At 41.5% G+C, this 17,374-nt stretch overlaps 1 protein-coding gene across 2 annotated transcripts in view; it reads right to left on the bottom strand.

The window, feature by feature from the left end:
* Positions 1-17,374, bottom strand: part of LOC128743752 (protein PALS1) — a 92,918-nt gene that overhangs the window by 25,124 nt on the left and 50,420 nt on the right. The window contains exons 2-4 of one of the 2 annotated variants that reach the window (XM_053840413.1): positions 14,935-15,065; positions 14,774-14,868; positions 2,019-2,222 (exon numbers count right to left, since the gene is read on the bottom strand). In XM_053840413.1, the coding sequence (XP_053696388.1) occupies positions 2,019-2,222; positions 14,774-14,868; positions 14,935-14,968 (333 nt within the window). In that variant the 5' untranslated portion in view covers positions 14,969-15,065. The remainder of the gene's footprint in view (positions 1-2,018; positions 2,223-14,773; positions 14,869-14,934; positions 15,066-17,374) is intronic. The other variant, XM_053840406.1, reaches the window with a different exon arrangement.

The raw sequence follows: 17,374 nt of genomic DNA, 5'->3' as shown, positions 1-17,374 counted from the left end.
GTTTGGCTTTCACGAAAAGTATCAGTCGAACCAGCTTCACTAGAATGTTGCAACTCACTTCGGCACTCCAATGCCTACGTATTTAATACAAGTTTTTCCAGAATACTCTAGTCTAAGACTAGTGCTCTGTGTCAATTACTGTGAAGTACGTTGCTCTAGATACTTTCACAGTAGCAGAGATTTACGGAAACCCAATGGTACCAGTGTACAAAGATTGCCAGCATATGCAGCAGAGCGAAAATGTCACAGTATTGTACAATGCCAAGTTTCATCAAGTACGGTATTCACCACTGAGCAAATAATTAGTAGGTATGCAAAGATTTGATATTTTGCTTCGCTAAAACACATTACCCAGCTAGCACCAACTCGTATATCAATGTACGAAAACTATCGTAAATATCTCCTAACAAACTCGAAATCGTAAATAAAGCTAGATAAAGTGGGATCTAGTTGATTTTCTGTTGTATATAATGGTAATGGCTGACATACATACGATTTTCAGCACAAAATCGTAGAGTAGTACGCAGTAGTACTCGCGCTTACTCGGATATTATTGTATATAAATACTTATATAGTCGTAACGCTCAAAAATATTTCATAATCACGTATATCGCCTCCAAAATAGTACGGATATGCCAATTTTGCGCAAGAAATACGATTTATTTAGCATGTATATCTGTACGTAATGCTGATTTTTACCTTTTTTATACATATGAAAATGCTAGCTGGGTACTTAACACTAAAACACGTTATATAAAATTACACGAATTAAATGATGTAATGTAAAATTGACTATACCTAGTTCCGTTTTTCGTACACTGGCGTACGATATGGTATGATGGCGCCAACCGGAAAAGCTGTTGCCAAAATACTTGTTTGTTCAAAGGAATACTTCTATTACAATATGTAATAATGTTAATCAGATGGTGTTATTGTGCACGCAAAATATACGTGACAATATCTTCTGTTAGGTTATGTCCGTTTGGCTGTGATACCGTCATGTAATTTGCTAATTATAGATAGTTTTGATAGACCACAATCAGCAGACACCCAAACCTTGGTAAAAGAATGATACCTTTAGAAACCGCTAAAAGTGGTGTTGTGATGGCTAGCACATGGCCATTATGATGTCCATCTCCGTACGGAAATTCTGGAAGCGTATGGTTATCTTCCATTCAGCGCCTCTACCCCAAGGATCGGTCTATTTATGCAAATAGTATGCAGAAAAATGCCAATTTGCAATGTTGTAATGGATAAAGGCACGGCCATGGCACATATGCATCTTATTAGTCAAATTGCATAATTCAATTAGGCTAATCTAAGAAGCGATTCGACATTTTTTGGTGTGTAACGTAACAGCACGCCGTTCAAAGTAATAGGATCTAAAAAAGCCGAAAAATAAATGTATTCATTGCCTAATGCAAACTTGAGTGACATAAACACTATGGAATTATTCCATAGAACAATGCCGACCCTCGTGTACTGTAACGAAAGATAAATCGCCGCAATGAATTTTTAGTTGAAAAATGATGAATTATTTATCAGTATTAAAAACAGTTTGGTGGTATCTTGAATTGACTGCTGAAGAGTTACCGTCGTTTGAATTTCAATGTTTTTTTTTCAGTCCCAATGGGCGGGAATATATAGCATGCAATAAAAGATTCATCTACATGTCCAACTATTGGAGTAAAATAAAGTGTTGAAATCTGAAATAAGCGATAAAATTTATGCACTTTTTGTTTGGCATGTTTGGTTCGAACTACAGAGACAACAAAACCTATAAATAGAAATTAGAAAGGAAAACGATTTACGGTGTCCCAGCATTGCATTGGTACGGTATAGAAACGGCACAGATTTTTAAAGCACAATGACCGGGCACCTTCAGCCGTATTGATGATGCATTGAATGAATGACAAAGTAAAGATAATCCTTTTTGGAATCTCGCACAATCCACACTGCTCAGTCTACACATTCTGCTATTGCATGCTAGACCATAAAGTACATTAAGTTCTACTGACCTGAAACTTTTTGATGCTATCCAGCTGATCCGGCGTCGGTTCTACAACCTGGCCGATGTGCTGCTGTTGCTGTGGAGTCGTTGGCACTGCTTTGCGGTCCGGCACTTGCGGTGCGGGAACAGGAGCGCGATTCGTCAAGCGGCCGTCCTTCTCTATCCGCAGATGATCGCGCGGTGGTGGAATGGGCTTCACAGAACCATTGAGCTGCAATTATACATGCAAAAAGGAGGCACGGTATAGGTTGGGGAAAAGGCGCTGCAAATTGCTTGACAAATCGACAGGTAGGTATAGGATTGATTCATTCAGTGGTATCTATTGAAAGCTACATAGAGAATAGGAAACTAAAAGGATTATCCAGTTGGCACAACTAGGTAGATGGATGGAGATACTAATGTCTGCGGGGATCTATTGTCTGGTGCGCTAGAGACCTACTTCAGAACAACTAAGAAGTGACTGGGGGATTATCCTGCTTGGTGCATATAGAAACAGAAGGGGTTTTTTCGTTTCACACCTAAAAGGGCAATTAAAACTATTCATTAAATGTAGCTATTATTTCAGGTTTCAGATTATCACACTTATGTTACTCCTTTTATGTTTTTAAATCGTATGCAAGGGTTTACACACAAGCAGGATAAGCGTCACAATCCAAACATCTACCTGTACTTTTTTTCGGCAAATATCTACTTATAATTGATGATTTTTTAGTGACTGAAATCCGCATTTTTGTCACATTAGTCTTGATCTCAAGAAACATATGAATGAAAACTATAGAAACCAGCCACAATTAAATACACGCACAATTTTTAACAAAAGCTTTTGACTTGAATACAAATGCGTTAGCGTTATTCGCAGCGCATAAGTAAATGTCAACAATTGTGTCGAAAGCTGTTTGGGCCAATGCTTTTGGAAGGTACAATTCAACACAAACATCGAAACAAGAAGGCCAACATCAAAATCAAAGTAGGGGAAGACGGGGTAAGACGGCCCCCCTAAGCAATTAAATTGCTAGCTCAAAATGCATACGAAAGTTCGCTTTTTCTTGTAACACACTTTAATAAGCATTTATTTACCTACCATAATAAATTATACAATTATTTGTTTTGTGTATTTTTCCATGATTTTTCGTCAATTTTTGAACCGTCTAAATATCACTCATTAATTTTCAGGCGGGGTAAGAAGGACCATCAAAGGGGTAAGACGGACCATGATAGAGTTAGACGAATCGTGGCAATTTTTATGCGTTTTTAGAGTTGCAAAAATAACTTTAATAGTATTTACTCACCTGGAACAAGTTTTTTAAAGATTTTTCATAAAATAGCATAAAATTAGCTTTACAAAAGAAAAAATAATTTAGCTAACAGTTTTATATGGTTTATTTCGGTAACAAAGGTAAATGTTATTTAACTCTTATTTTGAAATTATTATATGAAATTATGAAATTATTTAAAAAAGAATATGCATGGGTAATGCACTTCATAATAACAAAGAATACTGATAGAAGAATAACGAAAAATTATATTACGAACATTCGTAACATTTTGCTTCATTCGACTCGAAGCAAAAATCATGGAACCATTTTCCGCACTCGAAGCAGGACATCCATCCAGTCCCATCATTGGAATCTGAAAAAACTTCGCCACATTTGTCACAGAGTGTGTCTTCTTCGATCGGTGATGTCTTCAAACCTTTAGATTTCCTTGACCTGGGTTTGCGGGCTTTCTTAATATTTTGGATCTCTTTTGATGCTCTAGCTTTTTTCAAATCTGCCATGTACTCATCAGAAGTTATTTCAGATGATTTCTCAGCCACACGCTTTCTCTTCGAGATACGAGGACCTTTCAGTTTAGGTAGTGGTTTGACACAGGAAGGCGACACTTTAAACGACCCATCAAGTGAACTGCAACTGCAATTATCGAACTGTGATTCCATTGAATTCTTGTTGGCTTGCTTTGACGTGGAAGGCTGAGGGTCAGACGGAATAATCTTCGGCTCAGGGATAATTATTGGTTCGGGTGTACTCTTGGGCCCTAAGTCGACATCCTGATCGGTAACATGTGACGGTGCATATTCCTCGTCACCAAAAATTTTCGGATCAAATGGAACAATTCCAGTCTTATAAAATCCGCTTCTGGCAGTTTCTGTTGTAGACGCTTTGGTGAAAGCCTGACACAACAGTTCGGCAATGTCGTATTGCCCAACAGTGCGTCCAGGGTTGTTCCACATAAACTTCTCAACCGCATCAGCATAAAATTTTTTGAAAGGAGCCATAAATGCAACATCTAAAGGTTGCAGTTTATGGCTGCAGTGTGGTGGCAACACTACAACAGTCACGTGGTTTGCCCGAGCCTTTTCAGAGAACATCAAATTCTTCGTGTGCGAAGAATGCCCATCTATTATTAATAGCACAGGAGAGTCCTCCGACGGACGAGTATACTTCAAAAAATGGTCAAACCAAATATTGAAAAGCTCGACTGTCATGTAACCGCTGGGATTACACGAAAACTCTGTTCCCACGGGGGCTCCTTTCTTCAGCGCTTCATGCATGCGTACCCTCGGAAAAATCAGGAATGGAGGAAGATGATGTCCGGCTGCTGACATACACAGAACCGCTGTGATTGTTTCACCTCTTTCCGCAGATGTTATTGATCCAACCTGGTTTTTTCCCTTCAGGGCCGCGATTCTCCTCTTCTTAGGTGGTACCTTAAAGAAAATTTGAACGTGGGCCACTAAAACTTTTGATTATAAGGGAAGCAAGTACAGACCGCTGTTTTATCGGCATTGTATATTCTTGTCGGTTCAAACCGTGTATGTTGCATGATGGCTTTCAAGAGATCGAAATATTTTGTAACAGATGGTTTGTTGAAGCCACGCGCTCTGGCAGCTGATGTGGCTTCGGGCTTCCGGAACGAAATCTTCGGATTGCGCAGTAAAAATCCATTTAACCAGTCCTGACCCGCCATTCGCAAGGCCTTATTAAAAGGATGAGGTAAGTTGTTCCGCTCAGCCAACTCAAATGCCAGTTCTTTGACGTCACGCATACTGAGTCCATAGAACCGCTCCTCCAGTTGCAGCAAATGCTGAACAAGTTCCTTTTCCTGAACAGCATTAAAAACCGGGACTTTGGATCCAAGCCTCATGGTTGGCGTATCGTTACGTCCTTTTATCTGCCGTCGAAGGGTTGTTCTAGGAATTCCGAATGTGGTCGATGCTGTCCTGATGGACATACCTTTATTTATGGCTAATTTGGCTTGATTTATCTGGTCCACCGTCCACTTCATTCGCGATGTTGTTCTAATATACTTTCGAGGCATCTGCGCAAACAAAAACAAGCATCACACAGGAAAATATTCGAGCGTTATTAGCACTACAACGTATGGCCCTTTTACCCCGTGAAAAATGGCCCGTCTTACCCCTAGCTAACAATTTTTACCATTTTGCATTTTTCACCAAAGCCGTACTATTTTACATACCTTTTTCGACACACATAGAACAGGAATCGTTTCACAAACGTCAGCGATACGGACAAACGGCGAAATACTGCGTTATTTTGCAAAAATCCCTTAAATTTGTTGGTGCTAAAATTAGATCACGCAAAGTCACGACGAGCGAAATATTTGTTTTGATTCTAATTTTGACGTTTCGTGTGGCCGAGCGGCATAGGGTGTTTCAAAAGTATTCAAACACGTTAACAAAGAAGGTACGGTAGCATAATTACAAAAATTTTAAGGATTTCTATTCGAAAACGATGTGGTCCGTCTTACCCCGCCGGGCCTTCTTACCCCGTCTTACCCTAACAAACACGTTTATCAAGTATACTGATAAGTAAAAACTATGTGAAAACGTTTCAATGCATAGTGCAACGCTGTTACACTCGACGACGCAGCTCTAAGCTCTGCCGGAAAAATGCTCTACACACTTAATTTTGATTTTTGCTCTCGGTAAAATTTCATGCCGAATTCAACAGTAAAAATTATTTTTAACGATATCTCGTTAAAAAATAACATTTTACATCATCTCGGCAATTTGGTTTCACGTACTTCAGTAATTATTTTCAAAATGCCGATAATCGTTAATAAAATGTGACGAATATTGCGGTTTACTTTATTTTACCGAAATCAGCAATATCAAATACCATATCTCGGTAAAACAGCATCTTGCTTTGCCATAAATCGGCAAATGCATGGGATATTTTTTTGTTCCACCAGTTTTTTTGGCGGCAACATGACAGCGAGAAATGTCAAACGTTTTTCTCGTTCGTCACTTCGTCAGTCAGCGCATTTCAATATTTTTGTGTGGCATTTCGCTAGCGATTTCGTTTTCGTCGTGTGAAGGTGCGTAAGAGATTTGGAAGTATATTATTAAGTTTTTTTGTACTTATTGTAATAGACTTTTTTCAGAATATTTGAAAACCAGCACCGTGTGAATCTGATCTATTTCCATTACCATGCGAATCTGATCTTTCCCGTCCGCGGGAGGCCGCTCACAATATGGTTGTCTTAACATCGCCCGAAATTGTGATCAACTATAAGATTTCACACCCACCCAAGGGGTCGGTCACTCGGCACAGCCGTTTTTATGTTAGGCGACTTGAAACGAGCCGAACTGTGCCGGTGCTGTACCGAAAGTGCCGAACTGCAAGATTTGTTAAATTCGTTAAAATCTGATAGATCTGGCAACCGTGCGAGATGATTTTGACAACTGGCAGTGCTCCCATTTCATATGTAAAATTGAACCGGAGGTGTGTAAAGCCCTATAAATGTTATTTTTATAAGGCTTTAGAGGAGTGCCGCTTGATATCTCTGCAGTGCCGGGGCACTATGTGCTGAGTATCCGACCCCTTGCACCCACCCTAATATGTACCTGTTCCGGCACGCATTCGAATCGGGCGCAACGCAGCACGAACTGTACCCGACGGTGGCTCAACCGTTGATTGAAGCGCTGATCCGTATGAAGTCTTCACCTATGGAGTAACAGACAATGGGAAAATGTATACCATGACCGGGGTTATTCAGTACCGCGGCATAATGCCGCGCTGTTTCGATACCCTGCTTCGTACCATCTCGGATATTCGGGCGAAAAAGTTCGTTATCAAGCCGGTCCGGTTGAACGGGTTCGACATCCTGTCGGAAACGGATGCCATGCGGCAGGCCGACCTGCACTCGCAAATGAATCGAATGAAACCGCGAGAGGACACCGATCCGGAGCTGGCGTCGAAGACATCGGTCGCATCGTTCGAGGTTAGCGGCTAAGCGATAATATTTATTCCGTTATTATTACATGCGTTGAGGTTTTTTGCTATTTTCAAAAAAGTGGTTTTAGTTTTTTCCGAATATCGGCAGTAAATAATACTGATCATTCAGCAAAATTAACTGACAAAATCGGCAAACTCAATTTAAAAATACAACGGATCTCGGTAAAAAGCTACCGAGTGTGTCGGCATGTTTTACCAGATCTCGTCAAAAAACTACCGAATGAGTCAGCATATTTTGCCGAAGTTCTTAGTATATTTTGACAATTCAATATCATTTGCGTTTACCGAGTGATCAGTAAACGTAACTTTTGCCGAGAAGGTTACCGAGAGCTCAGCTGTCCAATTCTCGGCATTTTTTTTGCCGATTTCGGCGAAAAAAATTAAGTGTGTAGCTAATTTGATTAACCTTCTAACGGGTAAGATCGTCTCAAAATGGTTTTCGCTGCTATGTTATGACCAAGGCAACTAAAAGTTCGAATTTCTCTTAAGGAACGAACTTGGAATTTCATATTTGGTTCAAATTTAGTTCCGCCGAACTTTCTTGCTGAACCACCAGACACTACGTTTATAAACCGAATTTCATTCTCAATAAAGTATCATTAATATCTGTAGCAACTTGAAAGTTCAACATGCAGCTTGAAAGTTCAACATGTAACTTGAAAGTAATTAAGAGTTCGGATAATGGTGTCTAAGGAAGGTTAACAAGCTTTATGTTTATGGATCTATAGCTTGCTCAGCAGCTTTACGTGTAATTAACCGAGTAGATATAGAGTAACCTGTACTCTAATAAATGACTGCGAAATCTGTCGAATGCAAACAGAAGGTCAAGTTCCGAAAGTGGAAGATAGTACTAAGGCTTTGCTATATAGGACCGTACGTTGCAGACGATGTTCATATGAATCCGAAAACATCGCTTTAACGACGTCGCGCATTTTAATTAGGGTACCGCCAGAGCGCAAACGGCATTCGACGAGACGCCAGTTTTATTGCTTTGAGTATAAGCGCAATCCTTTTCCACCCGAAGTAGGACTGGGTATTTAACTGAATGTAAGTGAAGTCGTGTCGAAGTTGCGTACATTCTGTAAGCACTGTTAGTAAGGTTACGTATCGTATGTTTACGTATCTCGCAAAGGCCAAACAGAAATCGAAATTGAACACATCTGCATTAAACGAAAGTGGAGAGAAGCCTTCTTGAAGTAGGATTGGGCAAAATTCCCCAAAAGTATTGATAATTGATTATCAATATCAAATCCGCCGCTTTATCTATACCGTTGATATATCGTTCGTGAAGCATCGATGTTACATTTATCGATACTATTTAAGGCGGCATCACAGAACAGAAGTGGAGGTAGAAATCCAAACACGTACATGCTACCCTCTACAAATACTAGCGAACCTGGCGGTAGCGAGCCACTTTTTTCCACGAAAACACACGAACGCATACGAATGCACACGAAAGCATGTGAAAGCTGCTATGCGATTGGCAGCGAGCGTTCTGCTTATATTGCTGTTATTTGCTTCTAGGCGAAAACCTTCCCAAAGAAAAATAAAAACAAAAAAGACGCTGTTACCAGTTTTGATCGCCGAATCGTTCGGACTTCCACTTCTGTTCTGTGGCGGCATTCTGGGATTAGGAAATGCTACACAAAAAACAGGGATTCATAAAAATTAATCAATAAAAAACAGCAAAGAGAGTGCCCCCAAAACACGCACGCAACACAATATCACTCGTTCCAGTGCAGCTCTATTTCGGACACGTCGCTGTGTACGGAAAACCGCACATTTTGCCAGAGCTGTTCGCGTTCGACTGAATCGTATGCTGCCCCGGAATCCACAAAAATATGATAGGTTGTACTCCCGACACATCTGGATGACCGGCCAAAGAGTAAAAATTTAATCCGCAGTAGCACGGGCCTCCATAAAGCCCATCTGATATTACCCTACGAACTTTCCTGCCACTGGGGCAGATGACGCAACAAAATCTGGGAGAGCACCCTGTTGTTGGCTTTGACCAGCGTAATACTGCAATAATTACAGGAATGTATCCGATCGCCCTTTCTGTAGATAGGACAAACTACACTCTCAATCCCCTCGTCCGGCAGCCCTCTCCCAAACCCCTGAAATCATCCAGTGATGTGTTGTTACTGGCGGTTCTTGACATTTCCTGCAGAGTTCTGCCGGGATTTGCTCCTTTCCGGTTCTAGCTCTTCTCGATCTCTGTCCCACCTTTGCCACTTTCACCACTATTATGGCGCGTAAAAAGCTGGAAAGTCTTTGTTAATACCGTCAACGCCCAATACTACTCTCTGTGCTCTTTGGACAGTTCTGAATTGCTGAAAATCGCGTATCGCATGCACTTACTGTTCAATAAGCGTTAAACATGTAAGTGACATTGTTCAAGGTTTTGCATAAGAGTCAATTCCAATAAAGTAAATTTGAGAATTAAGCTTAGTAGATACCTGAAAAGAAAACAGCGCGCGAAAAAATCTTTAAAATATTGCTTTCTTGAGCATTTCCTGGCCTAGTTTTAGCCTATATTTTTTAAGCTGCATATCCCGCTTTATCAAAACAGTATCGGGATGAAATTATCGATTTAGCATAATATCGACGACGTAAGTATCGATGAAATACAACGGGGTGCTATCCCTATCTTAACAAACGGTGTTTGACAGTCGACTTAAAGAAGGGCGCTATTGCAGAAAAAACGCCCGCCTGACAGATAAATTTGCTGCCAACATTGTTGAGTGAAAGGTATGCAGTGACTTGCTGTTTCTTTTTCGCAAGTGCTGAGCTGTTGGTCGACAAAAGCATGGCATCCATCGCAAGCCCCTGATGAAATATATCGAAATATCGGCCTTCGAGTATCGATATCGCGGGTATCGATATGGTATCGCCCAATCCTATCTTGAAGTACCGACCATCGCTTTGTGATCGCTGAAACACGTTTGCGCATGTTCAGCGATGGAAGGAGAAAGTTGGATGTTGTCACGACGTCCGTCAACTGAAGAATCATAAAGTGAGAAGGGGGTTCGTCGAGCAACTTGAGTCTCAAACCTCTAAGCTACCAGCTGGTGGAACTGTCGAAGAACAATGGACCAGCATCAAGAATGCTTTTACAACGACCAGTAACCAAACCCTTGGTGAAGTGTGCAGCGGGCGAAGGGAGTGGATGTCTGATGAAAATTGAAGGATGATCGACGAGCGGAAAGACGTAAAAGCCGATATTGAGTGAGCATGAAGCGGGATGCTAAAACAGCTGCCCTTTAACGCTACTCCCAATTTAAAAAGGCTGTTAAACAAGCTTGTAAGCGGGACAAGCGATCCTGGGATAACTCACTAACCGAAAAAGGCGATACGCCACCATCAAAGCTGATATCCGCCTGTTGTACGACATTACTTGACGCATCAGTGATGCCAGGATGAATCCTAAGATGCTTCTAAAGAACAGAGCTGACCATACTAGAGGTGCCTATAGTTCGTCGCATTAATCGCATGAACTATAAACTGTCCTCACTGTATAAAATTGAAGCAGTAATCAAAAGTATGCAATCCAACAGAGAGTCAGGTATAGCTACATTTCAGCTTAGAGTTGGTCCGTCCTCAGCAGTCCTGATGAGCTATTAAACAATACATGGAAAGCCGTGACTTGTCCGGCACACCAGATGTAGGGCATATCGGTCAAAGAATCCAAGAAAATCCACATTCATCCATATTTTTCATTGCAGATAAATCTCGACGCTATTGTTCGGCGGCAGCAAGCCTAAGGATTTGGGCGATTGGTCAAGGCGACGATGAAACGAGTAATGTGTGTTGTTCGAGTATCAGGAGCAGTCTCGAGTCCCGTTGAATTTCGAAAAGCGTTACGGCAAGGCTTTCATGTTTGCTGTTCAACATCGCTTTGGAGGATGTGATAAGAAGAGCGGGGATAGACACGAGTGGCACGATATTCACGGAGTCCGTCCAGCTTCTTGGTTTCGCTGATGCCGTTGACATCATTACACGTACCTTTGAGCGGATGGCGGAAACGTACAACGGACTGAAAGCTGAAACCAAACAGAATGGACCAATTTATTGAAAACAAAATACATGAAAGGAAGAGGTTCTAGAGAAATGAATGCTGACCTCCTTCCCCGAATTCATTTAGACGGTGATGACATCGAGGTGGTATAAGAGTTCGTGTATCTGCGCTCACTGGTTACCGCAGACAACGACACCAGCAGAGAAATACAAAGACACATTATGGCAGGAAATCGTGCCTACTTTGGACTCCGTAGGACGCTGCGATCGAACAAAATTCGCCACCGCACATAGTTAAAAGTCTACAAGACGCTGATTAGACCGGTAGTCCTTTACGGCCATGAGGCATGGACTATGCTCGTGGAGGACCAACGCGCCCTTAGTGTTTTCGAACGGAAGGTGTTGCGCACCATCTACGGCGGAGTGCAGATGGAAGACGGAACGTGGAGGAGGTGAACGAACCTTGAATTGCATCAGCTGCTTAGGGAACCACCCATCGCTCACACCGCAAAAATAGGTCGCTTGCGATGGGCTGGGCACGCCGTGAGGATGTTGAACGACAGCCCGGTTAAAGGAGTTCTCAATAACGATCTGACTGGAACGAGACGGGGCGGGGCGCGCAGCGAGCAAGTTGGATCGATCAAGTGGAAGGAATGGAAACCTGCGGACCCTACGCAGACTACGTGGCTGGCGAATTGCGGCCATGGACCGAGTGGAATGGAGACGACTTCTTCGTACAGCAGAGGAAACTACGGCCTGAAACTGATTCAGTAAGTAAGTAAGTATAATATGGGGACCATGTCCAAATCCTCCGCATTTTTTCATAGCGACTTTGCCTAATTTGGCCTCTGTATCCTCCGCATTATATTGAAGTAGTTCAACGAATTTCATGACTCTCTTCTGCTAGTGTTCGTTGACTTAAAAAAACCTTCAAGTGACTCAACTACGAAAGCATCTGGGGCGCACATAGGCACAGAGGAGCTCCAGACAAACTAATCCGTCTCACTGAGGCTCAGTACGAGGCATCATCGTATTGTAGGTGTTGCATAATTCTGTTTTGTATAACCTTATAAGGGTCACTGCTGTTGCGAAACAGGGCTGCATCTATAAATCCGCTGCTGTTTCTTATTGTTATGGATACGACACCAGTTGACAGTAAACCAAATAGAATCTTCTAGCCATAAAAAGTCAATAAGTCGGGATTCCGCTAACTTAGGTCTAATCTTCTTTATGCAAATAATAAGGTATTTTTATGACTTTACCGCGTTTAGAGATATTCAAATAAATGATTTTTTCGAATCGGACACTGCATTTTGGCAATTGCAGTGTTTGTAGTGTTCTTATATGCAATATAAGACGCTGTGAAACATCAGGCTATTTGTAAACAGTTTTTAAATAGTATAGCGAGCAATACTTTTGCTGCAGTATAAAACTGGCAATAGTAAAATTCTTGATTGTGTTAACTGTGGTTGAAGGTCATTTGGGAACTCAAGGCTGACCCAAACATCACTATACATCGCATCGCTGTGCTGCAAATCTGACTCTGGAAAGGCTACAAATGTTACTCAACCAAAACCTCAAACAACAAACAGTGGCCAGAATCCGGGTTCGTAAGCTGAACGACCACTGAGGAATCGTGATGGAGGTGTCTTGCTCGACGTTGAAACTTATGATTAAAACCGATTAGAACCAAATCCCGAGAGTCAAATTCTACAGGCTCCGGCTCGTGGTAAATTTTGTGACAGATAAAAATTTAGTTTTGCATAAAAAAAAGTTATGTTGCTGTGGCAAGAAAATCAGTGTTTTTGTGACGAATTATGAATTTGCAAGTATGCATTCAAAAGTGAACGCCTCAACAAACGGATTGTATTCTTCATTAATTCCCTGTCAGTTGCAATTACAGCAAGGACGTGGTCAATGGCACAACTACAATGGAATCTAGTTCATCGTAAAAGAGCTGAACCCGCAAATTGTACTCGAAAGCTGAAAATGAAGGGCGCAGAAACCAGCGACAATAGACAGATGAGGAATTCATGGAACCGGTTGACCAAGAACATGGTTGAAGAAGGTGAGCGCTGATTGATGAGCGATGATCAACAGAAAATTCTTTTCGAAACAACGAAGAATGGTAAGTATAACTTTTGTCGTAGAATATTACATAATTATCTTTGTTTTAACCTCAGATAGTGTTTTGGTTGGAAGAATGGTTAATAAACACACGTATTCGAAAATGCCCCATTTTCGAATGATCTAAACTTGCACAGCGTTACCTCTTCTTTAGTAAAATATTAAAATAACTAGAGTTTGGGTGTCAAATTTGTGCACTAACAAAAAATGATAATTAAAAATAAATTTATCTGATCTTCTGAAAGATAAATATAATGCTGAAAATGTTTTCTAGTTGATTTACCCAGTATAAAATAATGAAAATATTTCAACCAACCCACACTGTACTGAGATGTATAGTATAGACTCTGTACGGTTGACAGCGTTGATATGTATAAACATATCGTTTTACAATTTAAATAAGGCAAGACTCTACGGAAAGAAGTCTATGCATTGATCTTGGCTGCAGGCCAGCAGCACCGCGTGTTGCATTAATTCCCATGAAGTGACGAAAGCGGATGGAATGTAGGTGTCAAATTGTGTTGACGCGGCAGTGAAAAGAAAACAATTACGATATGAAGATGAAATCTTTTGATGAAAACTATGAGAAGGTAATGATTACACCTGTAAACTGTAGCCTAATAATACTGCTAATATAAATGTGTACCTAATGGCGTTTATAAAGGAAAGAATGGCGATGTGGCGAATTTGATGTAGATGAAAGTTTACGGAAATGTGTTCAGCAAAATGTTAACATAACAGAATCAACGGATACTAGAATATACGAAGGGACGTGTGACAGTGGAAAACGACAATAATACATAAATAAGAAAGAAAACAACTAAACAATAATACAAAACTAAATAAATAAACAATAATACATAATAATGATGCATGGATGATGAAAAAATACCTCGTTTCGCATTGGTGCTTGTGGTTGCGGTTTTGTCTTATCGATAGATTCGTCGGATGAGGATGATTCTTTCTTTTTGACAACTTCTTTTAAGAGCAATGATTTTGGCGGTGGATAGCGGGGCGGTGCCTTAATTACTTCAACAAAACTATCCGGAACGTCTACTGGAAGCTCGCGATGCGGACCGATATCGTACTCGGGTGGGCCGAGGTCACCCGACGAGGAGCTCCTTGTACTGAGTGAACCTCTTGAGTGTTTCAGATAATTGATCGAGTCGAAGCCGATCGATTCGCTGGCAGAACCGAGCGAGGACGGTCCTTTGCTGGAATTTTTCTTACAAAACTCATTGCTACTGTCCAGCGATGACGAATTTTTGTCGCTATAGCCGTCAAGAGGTTCCAGCTCCAAGGAGACACCTCCGTTTACATGTTTCGGTACTTGTGGCATTGCATTGGAAACATGATTTACCTGTGTTGTGCTGCGCGGTGGTGGGTATCGTGGTGGTGTTTTGTTGCGAGCTATGAATGATTCAGGTACATCAACTGCCATCTCCCGATGTGGTCCTAAAATGGAACATAAAAGCATCACTCAGCAAGTAGAACGTAGATAAATTACAGGTTGACACTCACCATTATCTTGATTAGCTGAAATCATATTGTACATCTCGAAGTCCTCCTGATAGTCATCAATAGGCAGGCTAGGTTTCAGTGTATCATCCCCTCCCAACACAACGATGCTGGAGCCAGACCGCCGGCGGGACCTGCGGGTGAAGCGACGGACAAAAGAGCGGTGTTAATTGCTTGCATTCCTGTAACTAACTGCAGCGGAAAACAAACGCCACGGTATGATTTACATTTTTCATCTAAAGTTTTGTTGCGTATGCAAATATAGAGCGCTACACTCGACAGTTGTATATGTACTAGCTAGTGTTTGTGTATACGTAATTGCCGGTGCAGGGTAGGGTTAAAAGTGTTGTTTCTGGTGGAGGCAGACGGTTGCTGATTTGCACTATTAGTACTATGGCTGATAAGTCTGTTGAGCTGCAACCGACAGTAACAAATATCTACGACAGATCTCAATTACGCGCGAAACATAAATAATACCAGCAGAGCAGAGCGCCGAGCTGGGCGTTTTATGCTGTCGTTGTCATATCGTTCGGTTGTAGGTATGTAATACCGTTGTGTCTGCTGCAGTGCGATGTGTTGGATAATGTATAATTTCGAATGACATTTTAATAGTACTTGGTTAATATGATTGCGATGGGTTCGATATTGGATATATTGTATTTCCGTTATTATAGAAAATGTGCATTTTTAATTAGCCTTCGTTTTGTAATTAACAACAAATGATTTCTCTTTTTATGGCAATAGTATTCTGCCAAAACATTCAATATTACATGGGGTCGAAGTTCAGGTACTTATTTTATGTTTCTGTGTGCATATAATTGTTTGAAAAGTCATAAAAATGTTTTTTCGTTACAATGCATAAATAATAGTAGATTGTGTTACTATGTAACTATAGAGCACCCAAAAAATTGGAATTGAAGATCAAAACTTGTAATATTTTTTATGTTTACATATAAACTTTTCCCAACGCTTGCATTATGCATATCAATGGTATTTGTAAGCATAGAAGGTGTCACAAACAGTGGTGTTTAGCCTCTTATCAAGCAACTCAACGATGGTCATCCACGGTTGATGCTGCAAACCGTGCAAGCCACCACCACCAATTATTAATACGCAATAGATGAAGAATCAGAAAATTCAAACCATCGAAATAAACCAACGCGACAAAAACGTACTATGAATTGTAAATTCGGGACCTGTAAATGCCGATCTTTCAACTTCCATAGGAGAAATCGTGTGCTCTCCGATGTATTAAAGGGCCGCAAGTTCGACGTAGCGCTGAGGGAGGTGTTCGGGAAGAGCTCAACAGGGACGGTCATATCATCTATCAGAGCTGGACACAAGTTTCAAAGTAGGTGGGCCAAATGCGCAAACGGGTTATTGGGTGCTGGCCAATCAGTCCTCGAATATGCAGGTTGCGAATCGGATGCCGTTTCTTGACAAGGATGAATTCTACGAGCAGTTGCTGCGGAAGCATGACAACTAACCAAAGCAGGACATCAAGATCGTCATCGGGGATTTCAAAGCTCGACGGTCTAATCTAATCTAATCGACCTTGCCACCTTACATTGACTCGGACTACCCCCAGGTAATGTCTAAGATGCGCTCAAAATTGCGCCTATTGTGAACAATATTCGTTACTGACGTCTGGGAACTTGCACTTGCCCTGGGGAACAAAAGGTGTTGCGGACTATTTTTGGCGGAGTACAAACAGAAAGCGGAGAGTGGCGGAGACTTACGAATCACGAGCTACAGGCACTGCTTGGAGAGATTCCCATCGTACACCTGGCGAAAGTTGGGAGACTACGGTGGGCCGGCCACGTCGCAAGGATGCCGGAAGACTGTGCAATGAAATCCGTTCTCTTCAAGAACCCTACCGGCACCAGGAATAGAGGGGCTCAACGTGCTAGATGGCTCGAACATGTTGAAGCCGACCAGGTTGAAGCCGAGACGCGCAACGAATTGGCGACGAGTAGCCCAGGACCGAGTACAATGGAGAGGAATTCTTGATACGGCAAGAGCTCTCGGCTGAATAAGTAAGTAAGTAATGAAGCATCCAGACGCTGCCGAAAATTTCACGTATTCGCCCAAAATAAAACTGCCTGAAGAAGATGAGTTGGGCAAAGCCTCTAGGATCGTTTGAATACCGTTAAAACAGCTATTACTAACTTAGCAGATAAAATACTAAACCTGATGGTACGGAATTTGCGGAACGACTGTTGTAACGATGCTTCTAGGAGGGGGATCAATGAGCTACGGAGGCGACAAAGGAGCAAGGTTCCATTCGTCAAAACATGGAAAGACTCATACATAAGTAGATGCGGCAAAATCTTCCGAGTGACAAAACGCTGCATAAGGGAGGGCTACACAGAATTGTAGCTGCTCTATTGTTCTTAGAAAATGGCCTAAGTTCTACCAAAAACACAATGCATCTCGCATATAT

The sequence above is a fragment of the Sabethes cyaneus genome, chromosome 3, assembly GCF_943734655.1.
Source record: "Sabethes cyaneus chromosome 3, idSabCyanKW18_F2, whole genome shotgun sequence".
Classification (NCBI taxonomy): Eukaryota; Metazoa; Arthropoda; class Insecta; order Diptera; family Culicidae; genus Sabethes; species Sabethes cyaneus.
This window is presented reverse-complemented; position numbering and strand designations above follow the sequence as displayed.